The 19,207-nt window shown below is 32.5% G+C and overlaps 1 protein-coding gene across 5 annotated transcripts in view; it reads left to right on the forward strand.

The window, feature by feature from the left end:
• LOC145269279 (tumor protein 63-like) overlaps nt 1–19,207 on the forward strand; it is a 524,598-nt gene that overhangs the window by 355,941 nt on the left and 149,450 nt on the right. For 2 of the 5 annotated variants that reach the window (XM_080124996.1, XM_080124987.1), the window contains exon 2: nt 8,432–8,532. The exons of the other annotated variants lie outside the window; for them this stretch is intronic. In XM_080124996.1, the coding sequence (XP_079981122.1) occupies nt 8,477–8,532 (56 nt within the window). In that variant the 5' untranslated portion in view covers nt 8,432–8,476. The remainder of the gene's footprint in view (nt 1–8,431; nt 8,533–19,207) is intronic. 5 annotated transcript variants of the gene reach the window in all.

Genomic DNA, 19,207 nt, shown 5'->3' on the forward strand with positions numbered 1-19,207 from the left:
TAATCGTTAGCAGTGGAAATTTGGTAAATTGACTTAAGGGGACGGTTCATCAAAAATTTGTTTATGTTGGACTTGAAGACTACAAAATTGTAGTCAGCTGGAAAACTGGCAAGTGGAAGAGTTTCATAGGCGTGCAGTTCTAAGAAAAAGCTTTGTTTATGGAATCTACATTTAGGTTTAGGCATAGATAAAGAGTGGGGGAAATTATTGACAGTCGTTTCAGCTAGACAAGTTTTTTTCATGAAAGTTTGGCAAGGGGAGGACCATAGATTGGAGCTCAGACGAGCACTTGCCATGAAAATAACGATAAAGCAGAGATAGGCTCGCAACGTCGCTTGTGTGAGAAAGAAGTTGTAGGGAAGAGAAAAGGGCATCCTCCACCTAGCTAAGAAGTTTATTTTGAACTCTATCAAGGCAAGATAAGGTCTTTCTAGCAGCTCCTATCCAGATGTGGCAACAGTACTCCGTCCATTGACATACCTGGCTTTTATATAGATAGAGAATTGCATCAGCAGTGAGATATCTAATGGAGCGTTAGGATCCCACCATTTTTCCAGCGACATTGACAACAGATTTGATGTACATGTTCCCTTTCAGATCAGGAGTAAAGGGGCAAACCCAGAAGCTTGTCAAAACATGCAGCCTCTGAAGACGAGAGCCGTTCATTTTACTTTTCTTTTGTCTCATTACATGTTTAACGAATATGATTAAAAGTTTAATATAAAATGCTAGAATAGTATCTTGTCTTATATTGTACACTAGCCTGGGTGTTTGAAGGTGTGTGTTGAGCAAAAAAAAAAAAATGGAGGGGGGTAGTAGGCAGGTTTGAACCCGTACTGTGAAGGAGGAAAATAATGTGAAAAAAAAACGTGATGTCTTTGCCGTTGCATCCATCGCCAAACCAGAAGTGGTGAAGGTTTAAATTAAGGCTAGTCAATCGAAAAGAGGGGATGACTTTTGAAGATATTAGCGAAAAAAGCGACTCCCTTTTTGTAGAAAAGTGCCCAGTTGAGGGTGAAGGAATTAATGTTTTTTAGCCAATTTTTCGATATTTGTTGTCCGAAGGGAGGCGCTTCAAAACGATATGGATCTCGTGAAAATCCGTCGCCTCTGTTGAAAGATTTAGGCAGACATACAAACATACATACAAACATTTAAACAGACAGGTGGGATTTATATTATAGATGTATCAACTGAGTATAGTAACTGAATTTGTTCCCATCTCTGTCCTTCATACCCCATTAATGTGCCTCGGTACCTCCCTTATAAACAGCATCCAAATGTTGTTTGTTCAGTTTGGGTATTTAGTGTCATGCAAGTGTCCCACATTTCAAGGTGAGCAGTACCAGGCAAAGTTTCCATAATGACTAAAGCAAGGATTTAATGGGATGAACTGCTAGTATCTATATAAAATAACAGTTGCTGTATGTGTGCGTGCGTTTGTCTGTGTGCAAGTATTTAAGTAATAAACTTAAAGTGTAAGCTTTTTAATCAGTTTTTGGCTGAAAATTTGGCTGCCAAGAGGTCAAAGTTCAAAAGATTTGACCTTTGTGGTCTCTAGCAAACTATTCAGCCAATATGGGGTCTAAACATTTGAAATTTTACATAAAGAGTATTCAGATATACAGCAAGCTTTTTAATAAGTATTTGGGTGAAAATTTGGCTGCCAAGAGGTCAAAGTTGAAAGAGTTAACCTTTGCAGACTCTACCAAATTCCTCTGCCAATTTTGGGTCTAAACACTTGAAATTTTAGATGTAGGTTACCTGGACGGGAGTCAAACTTTTTAATATATATATATATATATATATATATGCACATAAAGTTATGATAGGGTCTGAGCAAAGCCAGTCTAAACTGCTAGTATCTATATAAAATAAAACAGTCGTTGTATGTGTATGTGTTTGTCTGTGTGCAAATATTTAACTAATAAACTCATAAATTACTGATCACATTACACTAAAATAAACAGGAAATAGTAATCTAGTCGGGCTAGGACAACAGCATATTCTTTTCATTGTTTTGATTCTCGAGTGTCCATTCATTGATATCTTATATGCTTTTATATAGAGTGATGTGGTTCTCGGTTGATTAACTGTGTCGGATATATACTCGAGAGTCAAAACAACGAAAAGAATATGCTGTTGTGATAGCCCTAGTAATCATACACTGACGATGCTTTATATCAAGTAAAATCTTTGTTTGGATAAGTAATATGTACAGACATATATTGGCAAGTTGAAATGCAAACTCTTCATTTCAACATGCCGATATATTTTTACTTTCTGTGCATGGCTAAATACAATTAATTTCTTTAAGTCATCGTATATTAAATCTTTCTTGCCTATCTCTCAATAGCTGCATCATAAGGAGAGGCTGGACAGTTATGTTTGGTTTCGATTCTAGCTTATTGCACCCAAGTCATTTTTTTTTTCTTTTGTTACTTTTGAAATCACTACTATATATTAGGTACAATATAATATTCAATAGAGAATTGGCTCTGTAATAATAAATACGAAATTTGCATGCATTAAACATTTATTTAAGCATATTTTACAACCTAACAAGGGTTGGGCGACCCCCCCTCCTCCTTAGTATTTTATTAAATCATTCTAGACAAGGCATGAAACCATTTAATGTAAGAAGCTAAAAGAAAAATAAATATTTCAAGGTCAAAAACTAGTCAATAAGTGTTATATGGATTGATAATTATAATAAATACTCTTTAATTTCTCATCTACATGCACATGTTCATCCTTTTCCGGAAATCATCAGTGTACCTATTTACTATGCCTCCCCACGGGGCAGAGTTAGACACCAGGGTCGTTTTTTAACGTGGAGAAAAGGTACAAAAATAAAAATTGTCTCAGTCGTGAAGGATTTCTCCTCCACCGAAAGAGAACAAGAAATAGAAGTGCAGCATCTGAAGAACAGATACTACACTTTGATCTTGACGAAAAGGCCAAGGAATTCGAACCTCTTTATTATTTGTCACCACAAAAATAGTTAATATTGAGTAAAAAAATGAAAAAAAAAAATGAATTAACATCGAAAAGAGAAGACAATACAAAACCGAGAATAAGCGAAACGAAATTGCTTTAGTCAAGAAAGTTCAACAGCACAAACACATACGTAAATTAAATGGCAAGATAATAAATTTATTTGCTTCTATTATGTATGAAAATGATAAAGAATAATAATACTTCTATAACACACACACACACACACACACACACACACACACACACACACACACAAATTAGATAAGAAATTTTAAGAACAATTCCATTTTAAAACGGTATTGTAAAGGGAGAAAACTCCGACTATTTATTAAAACCTAACCACTTATCCCTTGCTTTCATTTTTGTGTCGGTTTTTTCTTCTTTTTTTTTAAATATAAAATTTTGACAGTTAAATTTAATTACGGCACTGATTAGTAATTAAATTATAAATTGGATCTGATTGTTATTAAAAAAAAATACTATTACTAATTGTGTTAAAATAATGCTGCTTTGATCTTTTCTCTTTTTTAAATTGCCTCCAAAACTTGAAATCTTTTCATACATTTTGCTAAGAATTTTAAAGCCATGAATGTCTTTATTCGACAGTTGAAATGTTTCCAAATTCCTGTCAAATATCGAATGGTGATGAAGTAATTATTTAAAATGCTTGACTTGTTTACAAATAATCTAAAATGCATTCAGATGGATTTAATTTGTTTTGTTTTTTGTTTTTTTTATGTTAGGATTTTAAAAAGGTCTTTCTATTTTTTACATTTTTGAATTAATTAAATATTTGGAAAATCTAACAATAATTACAAAACTAAATAATTGTAAATCTACTACATATCAATTGCAAAAATAAAATGCAAATGTAAATAAATCGTTTTTTGTCTACGACTTTGGGCATAAATCTTCAATTTTATCTAGAGTGTTAATTTCTGTTTGCCTTTAGATTGAAATATGCTTTGGCATAACTCCATATAAATTCAGTGACACTGAAATGAAAACTAGGTCGGAAAATCGACTCTTTATCAACAAGTCGAAACTGCAACAAAATGAAATTCAAACCATTGGAAGTATTTTAAATAAAGTAACCCCAGAGAGTAAATGTGGTATTGTGGTGACTGCTGAAATGGATGAACAGTGAAATAATGAAAGGAATAGTGTTTGTATGAATAGGGTCGGCATGTGTTAAATTACAATTAGGAGAGATGGAGAATGGTCTCCACTCTCACACTTTTGATAGCTTTATATTAAATTTGTAAGTGAATTTTTTTTTTTTTTTTTTTTTTTTTTTAAATAAATAAATTATCCAAAGTGTAATATCTGTTCCTGCTTGGCACATGCTCACTTGTTGACTCTCCGACGCCTGGATCTCGATCTGAATGACAATTTTATTCAGGTCTAGGAGACCACCCTTCCAGCCATTGACTTCAAATCAACTTTCATTTTAAGGACCGCTTAACATGAGAAGTCAAGAGTCCCCCTACTCCTACGCCGAAAAAAAGAGGATGCTCTTTGGACCAGGCGCAAAATTAATTTATTCGGATCAATTGGCATTATCTAATAGAGGAAGGGATTTCAAGGTCTCAGCCATAACCTTTCACCCTCTCTCCTAAAGTAGATGATTAAGGGATGTATTTATTTATCTCCTTCTCATGGTAGGATGATGCGACACAAGAGTCGAAAAGTGGGATTTGAAACCAGCGCTCTAGAAGAGCACTTCAGCCAAACAAAAATTGCCTAGGCAGCCCCATCGGCATTCCCCAGTAAGAAGCATCTCTGTCAATAGCAATAATCTAATTCCATCTCAAAGGTTGAGAAGGTAAAGCCTGGGATGGTGAACCTCAAGAATTGCACAGGACACACACACGCATCGACAGAACTCGGAACATCAGAAGGTCCAAGATTCTGCTAGTCCGATTTTGGTATGAAATTACCACCACGATGGGCGGCTAAAGGGTGTAATCCCTAAGAGGAAGGATAATTTCTAGGAGGATGACCCCTTTATTATTGTACGGTCTTTTCATCACACGAATATTAATCACTAGACATTTAATCATGTTTGTTTTCATCATGTGGACATTTAATCACATCGATATATTTAATCACTTGGGGATTTCGAAAGCACTTGAAGGGTATTATTATTTCACCACATTGTCTTTTTTGTATATTCTTCAGAATCTGTATATCCAGTTTTGCGAACTAATGTTCATCTTCATAGTTGTTGTTTACATACAACATATTTGTTTTTTGACAAATAAATATCAAACATATTAATTGCAATGAAACAAAACGACCTTTTTTTTATTTTACAAAAGAAAAAAAGTATAAGGAATTTAATTTTTTTATATATATTTTTTTAAATGAAAAATTTTTTTGTTTTTCAATAAACTAAAAACGATAATTAGCACAGCAGTTATAAAAGTAATCTTAGTAAGAAGGCCTGTTAATGACTGTTTTTTTGTTTGTTTTTTTTTTTCAATTTTATTTCATCAACATTATTTAAAAAGTTTCTTTTATAAAGTTCTGCTCTTGCATTGTTTATTGTTTAAAAATAACATAGTTATTGAAAAAGTTTCTTTGAAAATATTCCGTATTTTGTTTTTTTTAAGTTCGGTATTGTTTGTTAGCATTTAAGTAAACAAAAAAAAAATTATTTGCAGAAGTTTGTTTACATTTTTAAATGAAAAACAAATTAAAATAAATCTTAGGTTTATTTTTTAAAAAGTTTTTTTTAAAAAAGTGGCTGATATTTACTGTAAGCGAAGGGATAGTCTCTCCTCCACCCTTTGCATGATTGGCAGTGGGAGCAGTTTTACTCTATGGATTTTAATCTTTCATAAAACAATCCCAAAATTGTCAAAGGGGCTAAAAATTTAACGTAATAAAAAGCATAATCACATAAATAACATTATTACATAGATTTTCTTTTCCTTTGGAGGTGATTAATTGTCTTGGTATTGAGTGATTAAGTGTCGACATGACGAAACTCATGTGATTTAATTCCGTGATTAATAGTCGGATGATTAAATGTCAGGTGATGTAATGTCGGTAAACCCTCTTTATTTTTATGTAGCTTCTCTCCAAGAGGTGAGACACAAGGTCTGGTGTAGGTTTTGATGAAAATGTTTGTCGAATAAAATGCCTCTGTTAATAGCTTTCTGTTTTTCTTCATTCTTGTGGCGACATTCAAAAATTGAAATATTGAGATTTTGCTGCTTGTCGGGTTAGTCGGAGTATTTATGTTGAATGCTTAGAGTTTGGAGCACATTTCATTAAAATACTTTTGAAACAGGCAAAGGAATGCAACATTTCGTTAATGGGACAGAGGTTGAAGTTAGATAGTGTGGAAAAATTAGGTTGGATACTCCTTTTTGAACTCTAAGAGCGAGAGACTAGCGGCAGATGTACCATTAATTAAAAAAGGAAAAAAAATCTGATATGAAATTATTTAAAAGATGTTTTACATAAAAATGATTTGTATGTGAGTAATGCCAAAACACATTTTCGTCTAAATATTTTACGTGATTCAAATAAGATTTAACAGAAAATTTTCCTTTTTATAAAAGCGATTCTGTTATTTTATGTAAATACAGTGATACCTCGGTCGTCGAACGTTTTGGCAGTCAAACAACTCTGTGTTCGAACCAAAAGTTGGAGATTTTCTTGTCTCAGTAGTTGAACAAAATTTTGGAGTTTGAACTGTCGGCTTTGCTTCGAATATAAAGAAGCAGCGGTGTTCCTCAATGGAATGTTGTAATTCATGCTGGTCGTGATACTTTTGAAGTGTAGTATGATGACCCACCTCATTCTGACGTCGCCACACGAGCCTGAACTTTGCAATGAGTTATATTTAGAACAGCGTCATCGCAACCCATTTGATAGTCTAGAAGGAGTTATTTTTAGCACATCAATGTGGTACCAGAACCACATAAATGTATAAAATCCTCAAAGTTTACAAATAAAAAGGGGACTTTTAAACTCTGAAACCAATTAATTCTATTTCAGTTAATTTAAAAGGGAAATATCGTTTCGGTGTTTGAACAAACTTCTGGAATGAATTATGGTCGAGTACTGAGGTACCCCTGTACCTTCGTTAATAGCTTTTGGTTCTTCTTCGCTATTGTAGCAAAATTCAAAAATTAAAATATTTCAAGTGGAACCAATGGTATCTACCGAATTGTCATGTTACAGTAATGAACATATCCAAAAATTACGAAAAAAGATAAGGTATAAAATTAATTATTAATGAAATGAGTTTTTGAAGACTGTTAGCAAAAATTGAGTTTTGCAAAAAAAAAAAAAAAAGAAAGAAAAAATTAGAGTTCTAATTATAATAAAAGGGGAGGTAAATCTTTTTCTGAAAACTGAAAATCTTTGGTCAATTTAGCAAAACTTAATTTTCGCTAAATTGTCTTTGAAAACTGTTTCCATTAATAATTAATTTTCTACATTATTGTTTTTCATTATTTTTGGATATGTTCATTACTGTGACATGACAATTAAGTAGATATCATTGGTTTCACTTAAAATTTAATATTTTAATTTCGCTACAAGAAGTTAGCTTTCATATTTAAATTTCTATGGGCAATTGCAGGAGACAAAACGAGCAAAGCTTCCCTCACCCTCAATCTTTTACTAATAGTCAAATTTACTTTTGTCTGAGGATGTTTTAAATCAAAATCACTATTATTTACGTCCACTTTGATACTAACTATACTATTTAATTTTGGTGAACTTGTCCTGTATTCATCATTTATGAAAAAAATAAAATAAAATAAAGAAAAATCTGTATGATGTATGTACCTGTGACTGAAAGAAAATATCATACACCAAAAATCATGTAAATTGATCAAATAGTTTAATTTCTTTTATAAAAAAAAAAAAACACTTTTAAGCAAATACGAGTTTTTCTAATGCTTCCTCTCTTCACATGTTAAGAATAGCTTTCTAAAAGCGCATTTTGGAGTTATCTTGTTATTTTAGGATATCTTCAAAATGGTGTAAGTTTGTCGTTTTTAGTTTAGCCATTTAATTTAAGGTTCTTGTTCAAAAATAAAACTAATTAATCAATTTATGTGATTTTGGGTGTATGATAGTTTTGTTCTGTCTTGGGTGTGTACATTGTAAAGGGTTTTTTTATTTTTTTATTTATTTATTTATTTTTTTTCAAAGAGAGAATTTCTGACCGGCACCAATTTTAAGGCATAGTTTTTAAAAACCTTGTTTCCAGTTGAAGAAAGCAAGATTATATTTTAAGGCTATTTCATTGTGAGACGATGTATATGCGTAAATTAAAAACTGCAAAATATATACATATATATTTTTTTTTGTGTACGTGAATAATTCTTTAAATTGAAAATATCGCAACTTTTCGAGAAATTCTTTTTTTTGCTCTGATCTTAAACATCACTTTTCATTGGATTAGCTGCCCGTGCCGAACAACAACCAACTCTCACAACACTCACAGGGGATGGATCCTTACACCTCCCGGCTGTCAGTCCGATACTTAGCTGCTGAGCAAAACGCGTAAGTGTTCTAAAAATACATACAAGTAAACAATTCTGTAAAAATTGTTTCATTTTTATTCTTCTTCAGTTATCTATCTCTCTCTCTCTCTCTCTCTCTCTCTCTATATATATATATATATATATATATATATATATATATAATTTTATTGTAAGTCATGTTAACTATCAGTATCAGAGACTTTGAAAGTTTCCTATCTTTATCGTTATACAACAATTTTTTTTTAATTGTGTGTTTGGTTCAGGTTCACATTGTGATATGATCTGCTCTCCCGTTTAACAACAATGGCTAACTCAAATACTGTGTGTCATGATTTCTTTCTCATTTGTCTTGTTCTGGCCATGTCATCGACTCTCATACTTTAGTGATTGCCAAGGGAACGCAATGTGGATCACAAATATAAAATATAAAACAACCCAAAACACGTTGCACAGGTAGCAATTGTACTCTAGACATGTGTGTGACATCATTAACCCTTTAAACACTAATGCCCACATCTTTTTTTCTGTTGAGGCCATGTGTATCAGTCAGTTGATCAATCCATCTCCCCATTTGCTCTGAACGACAATCTGCCTTCAACAATCCCAAACTGGTAACTGTCCTCGACTGTTGTAAATTCAAGATTGTCTCTAACTGTGGTAAACTGTTGCAAAACTCGCTCCACTCCTCAAACTGTCCATGTAACTCTAAATATTTTTGTCAAACTGTCCATGTAACTCTAAATATTTTTGTCAAACTGTCCATGTAACTCTAAATATTTTTGTCAAACTGTCCATGTAACTCTAAATATTTTTGTCAAACTGTCCATGTAACTCTATTTTTCTCTATCAAATTTTTGATGTGAATGTATATATTTTTATTTCTGTCTGTCCAACTGTCCATATAACTGTAAATATTTTTATGTCAAACTGTCCATGTAACTCTAAATATTTTTATCTCTGTCAAACTGTCCATGTATTTCTAAATATTGTTATCTCTGGTCTTTTTTCCCAGTTACTGCCACACCTTGATCAACAATTCTATTTCAGATGGCCTTTGTGTGTGTTTGTGAACCACTTTATTCGCATTGTCTTTCTACTCACCTCATTTTCTACACTCGTGTTCAACTGATTAACTATTTTCTCTTTTTGTTATAGTTTATTCACTTCCTAACACTTTGTGGGGAGGAATGTGTACATTATCACAACATTATTGACAACAAACTGTGTAATCATAACCTGCGTGCATCATTTTCTTCATTTTTCACTTTGAACATTGTAACGTGGATATGTCCAAAGTGAACCATAGAATTTACTTCTTCTATATTTATATATAACTTTAATATAAGTTAATATTATCATAAAAATGTGTACTATTCAAAAGAAGAAACATAAAATAAATGACTGATTTTTATTTTTTTTAATTTCAACATACAAACATAAGGAAGTGTTGTAAGGGTTTGGAAGAGTGTCACAACTTGGTATTTAGTGGAAACAAAATATATATTGAACAGAAAAGGTAAACACAAAAAATAAAGAGTGTGGTTATACATCAGTCCGACTGCCAAGTGTACATGACTTGTGCATAACTTATGTGCTAAACATTTATTTAGAAATATTTAGACAAAATAAAAATAAATATAAAACATGGTACAAAGCCAAAATTGGGTGAGAGGAGGAGGGGTAATGATGTCCAATCTAACATTTGTTAACTAGACTCTTTCACCCACAATACCAGAATCTCTTCATGAATAACCTAATAAAACCCGAAATAACAATATATACATGATGTGGGGAGTTGGGAAATAAAAATTTTATATATATAAAAAAAACAACAATATATTTACAATGACAAAATTGTGTGTTAGTATAATCCCCCCTCCCCACTAGAAAATGTGGCAGATAAGCAGTTTTGCCAGTTGAAAAAATAATGCAGATTCCTCTCAAATAATAAGTTTATTCAAACCTCTCTAAAGTGGGCCTACATCTCTGACGAAATAGCAAATCTGTCACCTAATTGGAATCTGGAATTATCAAACTAAAATGAAGGGAAAAAAAATTGAGGGTGAAAAGGAACAAAAATAAAAGGGAATAACCTTATGATGTCATAAGTCTAGCTAAGTTTTTTCGGTTTTCTTATGGGATGATCATCTTTAGTTAATTATTACGTGTAATTATATCCATGCAGATATTCTACATGACGTAAACTTGTGTAATATTTGCGTAAAAAGATTATAGTAAACACAAACCTCTTTATATATATATATTTATGCATGCATATATATTTGTTTAAATAATTTTGCCTACCAAACTCCTGTCAGTTTTTTGGTCTACAGACATGAAACTTAATATATAGGGTATTCAAACCTATGCAAAACTTTATATTTGGGCTTTAGCCAGGGAAAATCGGTCCAAAAGTATGAAAATTAAAAAAAAAAAAAAAGGGAATTTGCCAGGTGAAGGTCCAGCAACAGCATTACGACTATAGCTATTGTGTCATGTTTTAATTTTTAGCCTTGCAGCAAACATGTCACCATAGCTCAGGCATTAACATCAAAGTAAATTGTAAGCTAAACGTTTTGGTTTCGATTCTCGGTGGTGGTGCATAAGACTAACTTTTTAAATCATTATAATATATTGGGTCCAATATAATAATAAATATGAAATCTGTATTCATCAAAATGTCATATTTAAGCATATTTTACAACCGGGCAATGCCGGGCGGCATGCTAGTGTATCTATAAAAGTGAGAATGTGTGTGAGGACATTTCTCAACCAATACACTCAACAAATTTTTTTATCTACAGACTTGAAATTTGGTATATAGGGTATTCAGACATGTGGAAAAACGTTTTAATCAGTTTTCATCCAGGAAAAAAGGGCTGCTAAGGAGAGAAAATTGAAAAATTGGCACGTGGGATGATCGATTTTTACCTGTTTGTCAACTGTTTTACGAATGCACATGTGCGAATCGTTCACATGACAGATTACTTATGTTAAGAATAAGTAGGTTTGAAAACACCTTTTTAAGATCGTGTCAAACTGGCCTAATGGTTATTGTATATGACTCACCGTCTTTAGGTTTGGGTTTCGATCTCAGCTTGAGTTTTTTTTTTTGTTTTTTTTTTAATTATTACTTAGAAGAAATAAACTGTTTTTAAAAAAAACATACTTGTATGCACATGTCTCCGTTTCTGTATGCATTAAAATATCTATGCATTTTTTATGACCAGGTAACACTGGGCGGCTCACTTATAGTGTAATAAATAGAAAATAATAAATTCAATGAAAAGAAAAATGAAACATTTTAAAGTGGAGTTCGCAACATCAAAACTCTGCATTATGGCTTACATTCAACCAAAACGGTGGATTTTCTTGAAAAAAATTATTATACAATAAAGATTATTTGAACGTAATGTTTGTGATAAAATATTAAAATCACTTTAATAAAATGAAAAAATTTTAATCGACTGACATTACACTGAATCTGTTTATGAAGCAGAAATATTACATATAAAATTACCCCTCATTGTATACTAATCGAGTTATTAGATCACTAAAGTTTAGTACCAGATGGTTAAACAGTTGGGAATGCTAGGTGCTGTATGTCACCTTCCTATGAGATATACATGCGATTATGATATTTGATATCCCTGTAAGTTTCCTCTTTCAGAGGAAGCCAGTATAGCTTGCCCATGGGTTATATCCCTGTAAACTTCCTCCTTCATTGGGGATTGAATATTCTCTATAAACTTCCTCCTTTGGATAGCCTGCTCAGGGCTAACACCACACCAAGTATTACCAGTTAATTCGCTGAATGGAAGAAGTCATATTTAGTCACTAAATGAATGTTGCATTTTTTCATAATCATCATGTTGCCATATTTGGGCCGATGCATCTACTAGTCTTTCTCTCCTAGACAGGGTTAAAAAGAGAATCGCCAACATGATAAGTCCTGCTCTGTTGGCCAAACTCCAACCCTTGTTCCATCAACAAAATGTTGCATCTCTGTGCCTATTTTACAAATATTTTAATGGAAGGAGCTCTGACAGATTTCAAACCCTTGTACCCACCTTGACGTAAATACCCCCGACAAACCTGATAAGGAACAAAATCTCACTTACACAATGGAAATCCCTAAATGCTGGAAAGCGTTTTACTCTAATAGTTTCTCCCTTCAAATTGATAGACATTGGAATTCCTGTTTCCCTGACTGTACTGACATGCAGAAGTTCAAATGTAATGTGACCATGTGAAATGTGAAAGACAACTTTTTGCTCAACTCCCTACATATGTTATATACGTGGGTGAGGGAGATGTATATATTCTTGTGTATGTTTATATAATTAACACATGCCCGTGATCGTCTGTCTTTGTGTGTGCACATGTGTGTATACAGTCATGAGTGTGTGCCTGTGTGTCGCATCTTACAGCACATATCTTGGTACTCATACACTTATTGATCCATGTTGAAATAATATTTAAAAAGCCATTCTTAACATGGGGAGGGTGTTTTGTACCTATTCTGTACTTTAACCTTACAATTGAATAAAAAAACAAAACTTTAATTAAACTTGGAAATAAGATTTAAAATATAGCGCAGATCAGTAAGTGCATTAGCACCCATATCTTTTCTCCTTTCTTTGGCCGGTGCCCCCTCTCGACGATTTATGCATGCTCCCAAAAGCACAACTTGGATATTATTATTTGGAGACGGTCTTTATTCTGGATTTCCCTCGGTCCTTGGGAGGCCTCTGCATTGTTGAATCAATTCAGATCTCTTCCTTTTTTTTTTTTTCAATCTTCTCATCTTGAATCTAGATTCTCTCATTCTGACTGACTGATTCTAATCTGACTAAAGTACTTTCTGACTGCGATTCCACAAATACTAACATGCGTCGCCTTTATATATTAAGGTGTATGTGTGGGGTGGTAGCATCCCGTTAACTGGTTCGCACTCAAAATGCACTGGCCTCATAGCCCTTTCTAGCATGCAGGTGCAATGTGTCTGTTTATCAAAATCAACAAGTTTAAAACCTGTCAGTCTTAACCTTTCAACCTCTCTACATTTAAGTTAGACACAAACAAGTTGGTCCAAGCTAGTACTGCGTTATTGACACACAACATATAGTATCCCTGCAAATCATGTCCCAAATAGTAGCCCCCTCCATCGAAGTGATACTGTGCAGTTTTTAGGATGAAATAGCAATAGTAAAAATGTTTATTTTTAAACATTCGATTTAATGCCTGTTTTACATGTATTGAATAATTTTTAGAAATTGAATTCCAAACTAACTCCTCTGTAACCATTCATCCTTCTTTTTCTCATCTATCCTCATCACTTCTCCCATGATTATTTTTTACATAGAGGTCACCACTTATCAAGGCCTGTAGGCCACTCGAGGCTAAGGATTACTGAGTGTACAGTAGTCAGTGGGATAATATAGTAATCGTTAGTAGTGGAAATATGGTAAATTGGATTACATAGATTACTATTTGGACGATTCATCAAGAACTTGTTTATATTGCACTTGAAGACAACCAAATTTTAGTCAGATGGAAAACAGGCAAACAGAAGAGTTAGCTATGCAGTTCTAAGACAGGAGCTTTGTTCATAGAATCTACGTTTGGGGTTAGGCACAGATAACGAGTGGGAAAAATTATTAATAGTGGTTTCAGCTAGACAAATGTTTTTTGTGAAAGTTTGGCGAGGTGGGAGTGCCATAGATTGGAGCTCAGGCGAGCACCTGCCATGGAAATAATGATAAAGCAGAAACAAGCTCGCAAGGTCTCTTCTGTGGGAAAGAGGTTGCAGGGAAGAGAAAAGGGCATCACCCACTAAGCTACGAAGTCTATTTTGAACTTTATCAAGGCAAGATAAGCTGCTTCTAGCAGCTCCTGCCCAGATGTGGCAACAGTACTCCATCCTTGGATGTACTTGGCTTTTATATGAATAGAGAATTAAATCAGCAACGAAATATCGACTGGAGCGGTAGAAGGATCCTACCATTTTTCCAGTGACCTTGGTAACAGACGATGTACATGTTCCATTTCAGATCAGTAGTAAAGGTCAAGCCCAGATGCTCATCAAAACATGAAGTCTTCTCAAGACGAGAGTCATTCATTTCAATTGATGCCAAATGGTGATCAGTGTTCATCTTCAATTGCTAACTGATCCTACTACCCAAATTATCGTACTAATTCAAACCCTTTCAGCCATTTTGTTATTCAATATGACTAAACTAACAAAGCCTCCTGTTTTGCACAAGTTTCTCTATTCTTTGTCTTTTGTTTTTGATCATTTTAATTACTGTTAATACTGACTAAACTATTGCACATATATAATTAATGTTGGACAATTAATTGGAATTGGGAATCAGAAAAATCAGAACTTTTGGGGGTATCGGAATCGAAAAAATTTGCCTTTTTTCCGATGCCAAAAATAATTTTCATTGTCTTTTCTTTCATTTTGTTTAAAGAAAAATATTCAACTTCTGGTAGTAATGATAAAATGACTATTTATTAGCGGGATCTGTTGAAATTCCACAGGGGACTCCTCCATATGTAATATATTGATGTTAGCATTCTGAAGATGTTCAACGTAAATGGAGATGCTTTGATATTATTGTAGCTCTTTTGTTAAAATCACAAAAGTATTTATCTAAGCTAGCAGGGACGTCTGGCATAGCCCGGTCGTAAAGTATGCTTAAATATATTTTAATTCTTGCAGATTTTGTATATATTATTATAGAATTAATGTTCTATCGATTTTTAAATATTATAAAGTTGTGACTTCAAAAATAAAAAAAAATATAACCATATGACTTGGGCATATCAGCTTGATTCGAAACCAAAACTTATGAAAAAAAAAAAAAATATATATATATATATATGAAGAATTATTTATTACAAGAAATGGATGTCCATAATAATTAAACGACACTGATGTAGGTGTAACACAGAAAATAACATACACGCTATCATATTAATATATAGATTGATTTTTACACTACCAATAAAACTAATATCTATAAATCATCCCTCACAAGTGTATTTTTACGTTTGAGAAAATATCTGCATATTCAAAATGTTTTTACAGTAATTAGGAATAAATAACAACTCTATTGTTAAATATTTAGAGACTTATAAAGCATCGGAATCAGTAATTGTATCTGAATCATGAAAAATATTGGATGTTAGATAATATCTGATAGAAATAGGACAAAATTACTAATTAATAACATCAAACATTAATTTAGTTTAAGCTGTTAAAAAGAAAAATCGTCATAAAAATTAGGCATTCAAAAAGCCGTTTTACTATAGAGTATTTAAAAATATTGTATTATAGATTTTAAATAACACTAATCTATTTTGATGGTAATATAGGAATAATAAATGAAAAAAATTACTTTCAGATTCATTTAATTAGAAAACGAATATTGATTGCGAGGAATATTTTTTCTTTCTTTTTTTTAAAGTGGGGGATAAAAATTACTTAAATAATACACCATCCCTCCTCTAAATTTAAGGATTACTTTGGGGAGCTACGGTTAACAATGAAGTACTGTTGCCACATCTGGGCAGGAGCTGCTAGAAGCAGCTTATCCTGCCTTGACAGAATTCAAAATAGACTTTGTAGCTTAGTAGGGAATGTCCTTTTCTCTTCCCTGCAACCTCTTTCCCACAAAAGAGCCTGTCTCTGATTTATCGTTATCTTCATGGCAAGTGCTCATCTAAGCTTCAATCTATGGTCCCCCCCCTCGCCAAACTTTCACAAAAAACACTCGCCTAGCCAAAACCACTATCAATAATTTCCCACACTCTTTATCTGTTCCTAAACCTAAATGTAGATTCCATGAACAGAGCTTCTTTCTTAGAACTGCATGCCTGTGGACCTCTTTTCCGATTGACTGCTTTCCAGCTAACTACAATCTGATTGTCTTCAAGTCCAATGTAAACAAATTCTTGATGAACCATCCCCCTAAGTAATCCAATTTACAAAATTCCCACTACTTATATTTACTATGCTATAATCACATTGACTAATATATACGCATTAACCCTTTTCCTCGAGTGGCCTCCGGGCCTTGATAAGTGGTGATTCCTGTGTAAAATGAAGAAAAAAATTTTTTTTTTTAATAACAAAATAAGTTTAATTCTTCTGCTTGAATAGAAAATCTAGCAGTTAACTGATGAACATAGTCCGTTGTAAAGATATGACGTCTCTATTTGATTATCAGTTTGCAACATGGTCAGCTTTTGTTGTCTGCAAATAAATGGCAGACTATGCTAAGTATTTGAAACGTTACTGTTACAATAAATTGACTTACATACTTGCAGATTCTTTGTTTAATGCTATTAAATCTTTACTGACATGGAAGTGATAAATAGCTTCTACTTTCACAGGTAAAAAAGAGACCATTTTGTAAGATGTGAATAGTTATCTCCCTTACATCATACCAACATTTGATCAGTTATTTGATGATGTCCCTTAACTCTCACGTTAATTTTAGAATTAGAATTATCAAGTTTAATAAAAATTTTCGGCGCTTCTACACTATTGGAATGAAATTTCGGAAATCGTAACACTGAATTTTACACATGAAAACAATGGTATCTACATTTCCTCAGATTTTAAGATGATTAGGTCCAAAAATTACGAAAATTGATAAGGTAAAAAATTATTTATTGAAGAAAAAATAGAATTTGATGAAAACGATCATAAGACACAGGAGAGTTCAAAATGGAGGTAATTTTCCGTTTTGATTCAAACAAGATGGCGGCAATTTTTCACCTGCTAACACGATTAAAGTTGGTTTGTTTAATAATTCAGTAATATACAGGTATTTTCAACTGCATAATTTGGAAGCTAACATTGTAATTTATTAGAATTGACACAAAAAATCAGTTGAAACCATTGTTTTTTTTCTGAAAACTCCATTTATTAACTACAAAAGCTCGTCCCAATTCTGTAGAAGCGCCAAATTTTCATATTTAATTATATATTCCATGAAGAATGCATATTTTCAAATGTAACATTTCCAGTTTCAAGAGTGAATGTCTGGCAAACTTCATGTTTGAACCAAGTCAATATACATAACCAGTAATTTTTTTATGATTATACTATTAAGTCATTTAAAAATTGTAGCAATGTATGATAAGGGGACACAAATCAAACTCTGTAAGCTATCTATTTTTGGTACCCTCTAATGACCACATTTTACTTGATGTGTATTATAGACTAGTGTACACCTCCATTAAAAATAATGGCAGACGGAATTATGTTTTTTTTTTTTTTTTTTTTTTTTTTTGAAAATGCTACTGCATTAGTTTTAAGAGATCAATGAGATCCCTCCTGGAGCTAACACTTGATCCAGTTACAATTTAAATTTATATCCGATGGCTCTTCTAAGATTAGATGTTGTTCCTTTATGGCTGCTATTTGTATTTCGTTACAGCTTGGTCTTCCAGGATTGCTTCTAAGTATTTCTGAAGATTCTTTTTTATTAAGCGAGTTGATAATTAAAAAAAATTTCTTTTCAATTTGTGTCATCTCTAAGAAATAAAGTATAAACTAACTAGTGTTGGGACGATTAATCGGAATCAAGAATCAGAAAAATCCACAAATTTGGGGGTATCGGAATCTGAAAAATTGGGGCCTATTTTCCAATGCCAAAATGATTCTTTTGATTGTCTTTTTTTTTATTTGATTTTGTTTAAAGTAAAATCTTCCATTTCTGGTAATAATGATAAACTAATAAATATTTATTGATTTTAAACTACCAATAAAACTAAAATCTATAAATCATCTTTCACAAGTGTAAATTTACGTTTAGGAAAATATCTGTATATATAACACATGCTTTTTTTACGGAAATCGGGGGAAAATGACAACTCTATAGTAAAATATTTAGAGATTCATAAAAAATCAGAATTGGGAATTTAATACGAAATCAGTAATTGTATCGGAATCGGGGGGGGGGGGATAGTGGAATCGTCCCATCACTAAAATTAACTTCTTAATTTTCTGTTTTAAAAAAAGGATTTTCTTTATTTTTGTGACACAAATGTATAATACTATTTTTTTTTTTTTTTTTTTTATACAAAACCTAAAGTCCTAAACAATAAAAAAAGGTTCTTTTGACCTTCTTGTTTTTCTGTCACTTTATGATGACTATGAACTTTATGGGAGTAGTGATATATGGGGAAATACATAAAACCAAGGGGTTCATGATGGAGATAAGGTTAAGAATGACTTGTTTAGAGGCTAGAAAAAGTATGTTTCTTAATCGCTAAATTTTGTGTGACAGGATGGATATATATTTATGCATAAATAAATACACATTGGATTTTATTATAGTGGAAAGTCCTGGGAACATATTCCAGGAAGAACACTTGGAAATAAGTCGTAAATCATCCCCTATGACTAAGCGATTTCTACAGTTACATACTTGAAAAACGGAGCTGCTAAACCTGACATCGTAATATAGAACAAGAAGAAAGTAGCAACCTTAATAGAAGTCAGTATCCCTAATGATGCTGGTTTAAATTGAGCTGAGAGGAAGAAGATAATGAAATGCCAAGGTCTTGTGTATGTCATGAAAAGAAACTGGAATCTTAGGAAGATCTTCACCATTCCAGTAATTATTAGGAGCAACCAGACTTGTGAAAAAAAAAAACTACCTGGTAAAATATAT

This window comes from Euprymna scolopes, chromosome 4, assembly GCF_053919585.1.
Source record: "Euprymna scolopes isolate OS-2025 chromosome 4, ASM5391958v1, whole genome shotgun sequence".
Lineage (NCBI taxonomy): Eukaryota > Metazoa > Mollusca > Cephalopoda > Sepiida > Sepiolidae > Euprymna > Euprymna scolopes.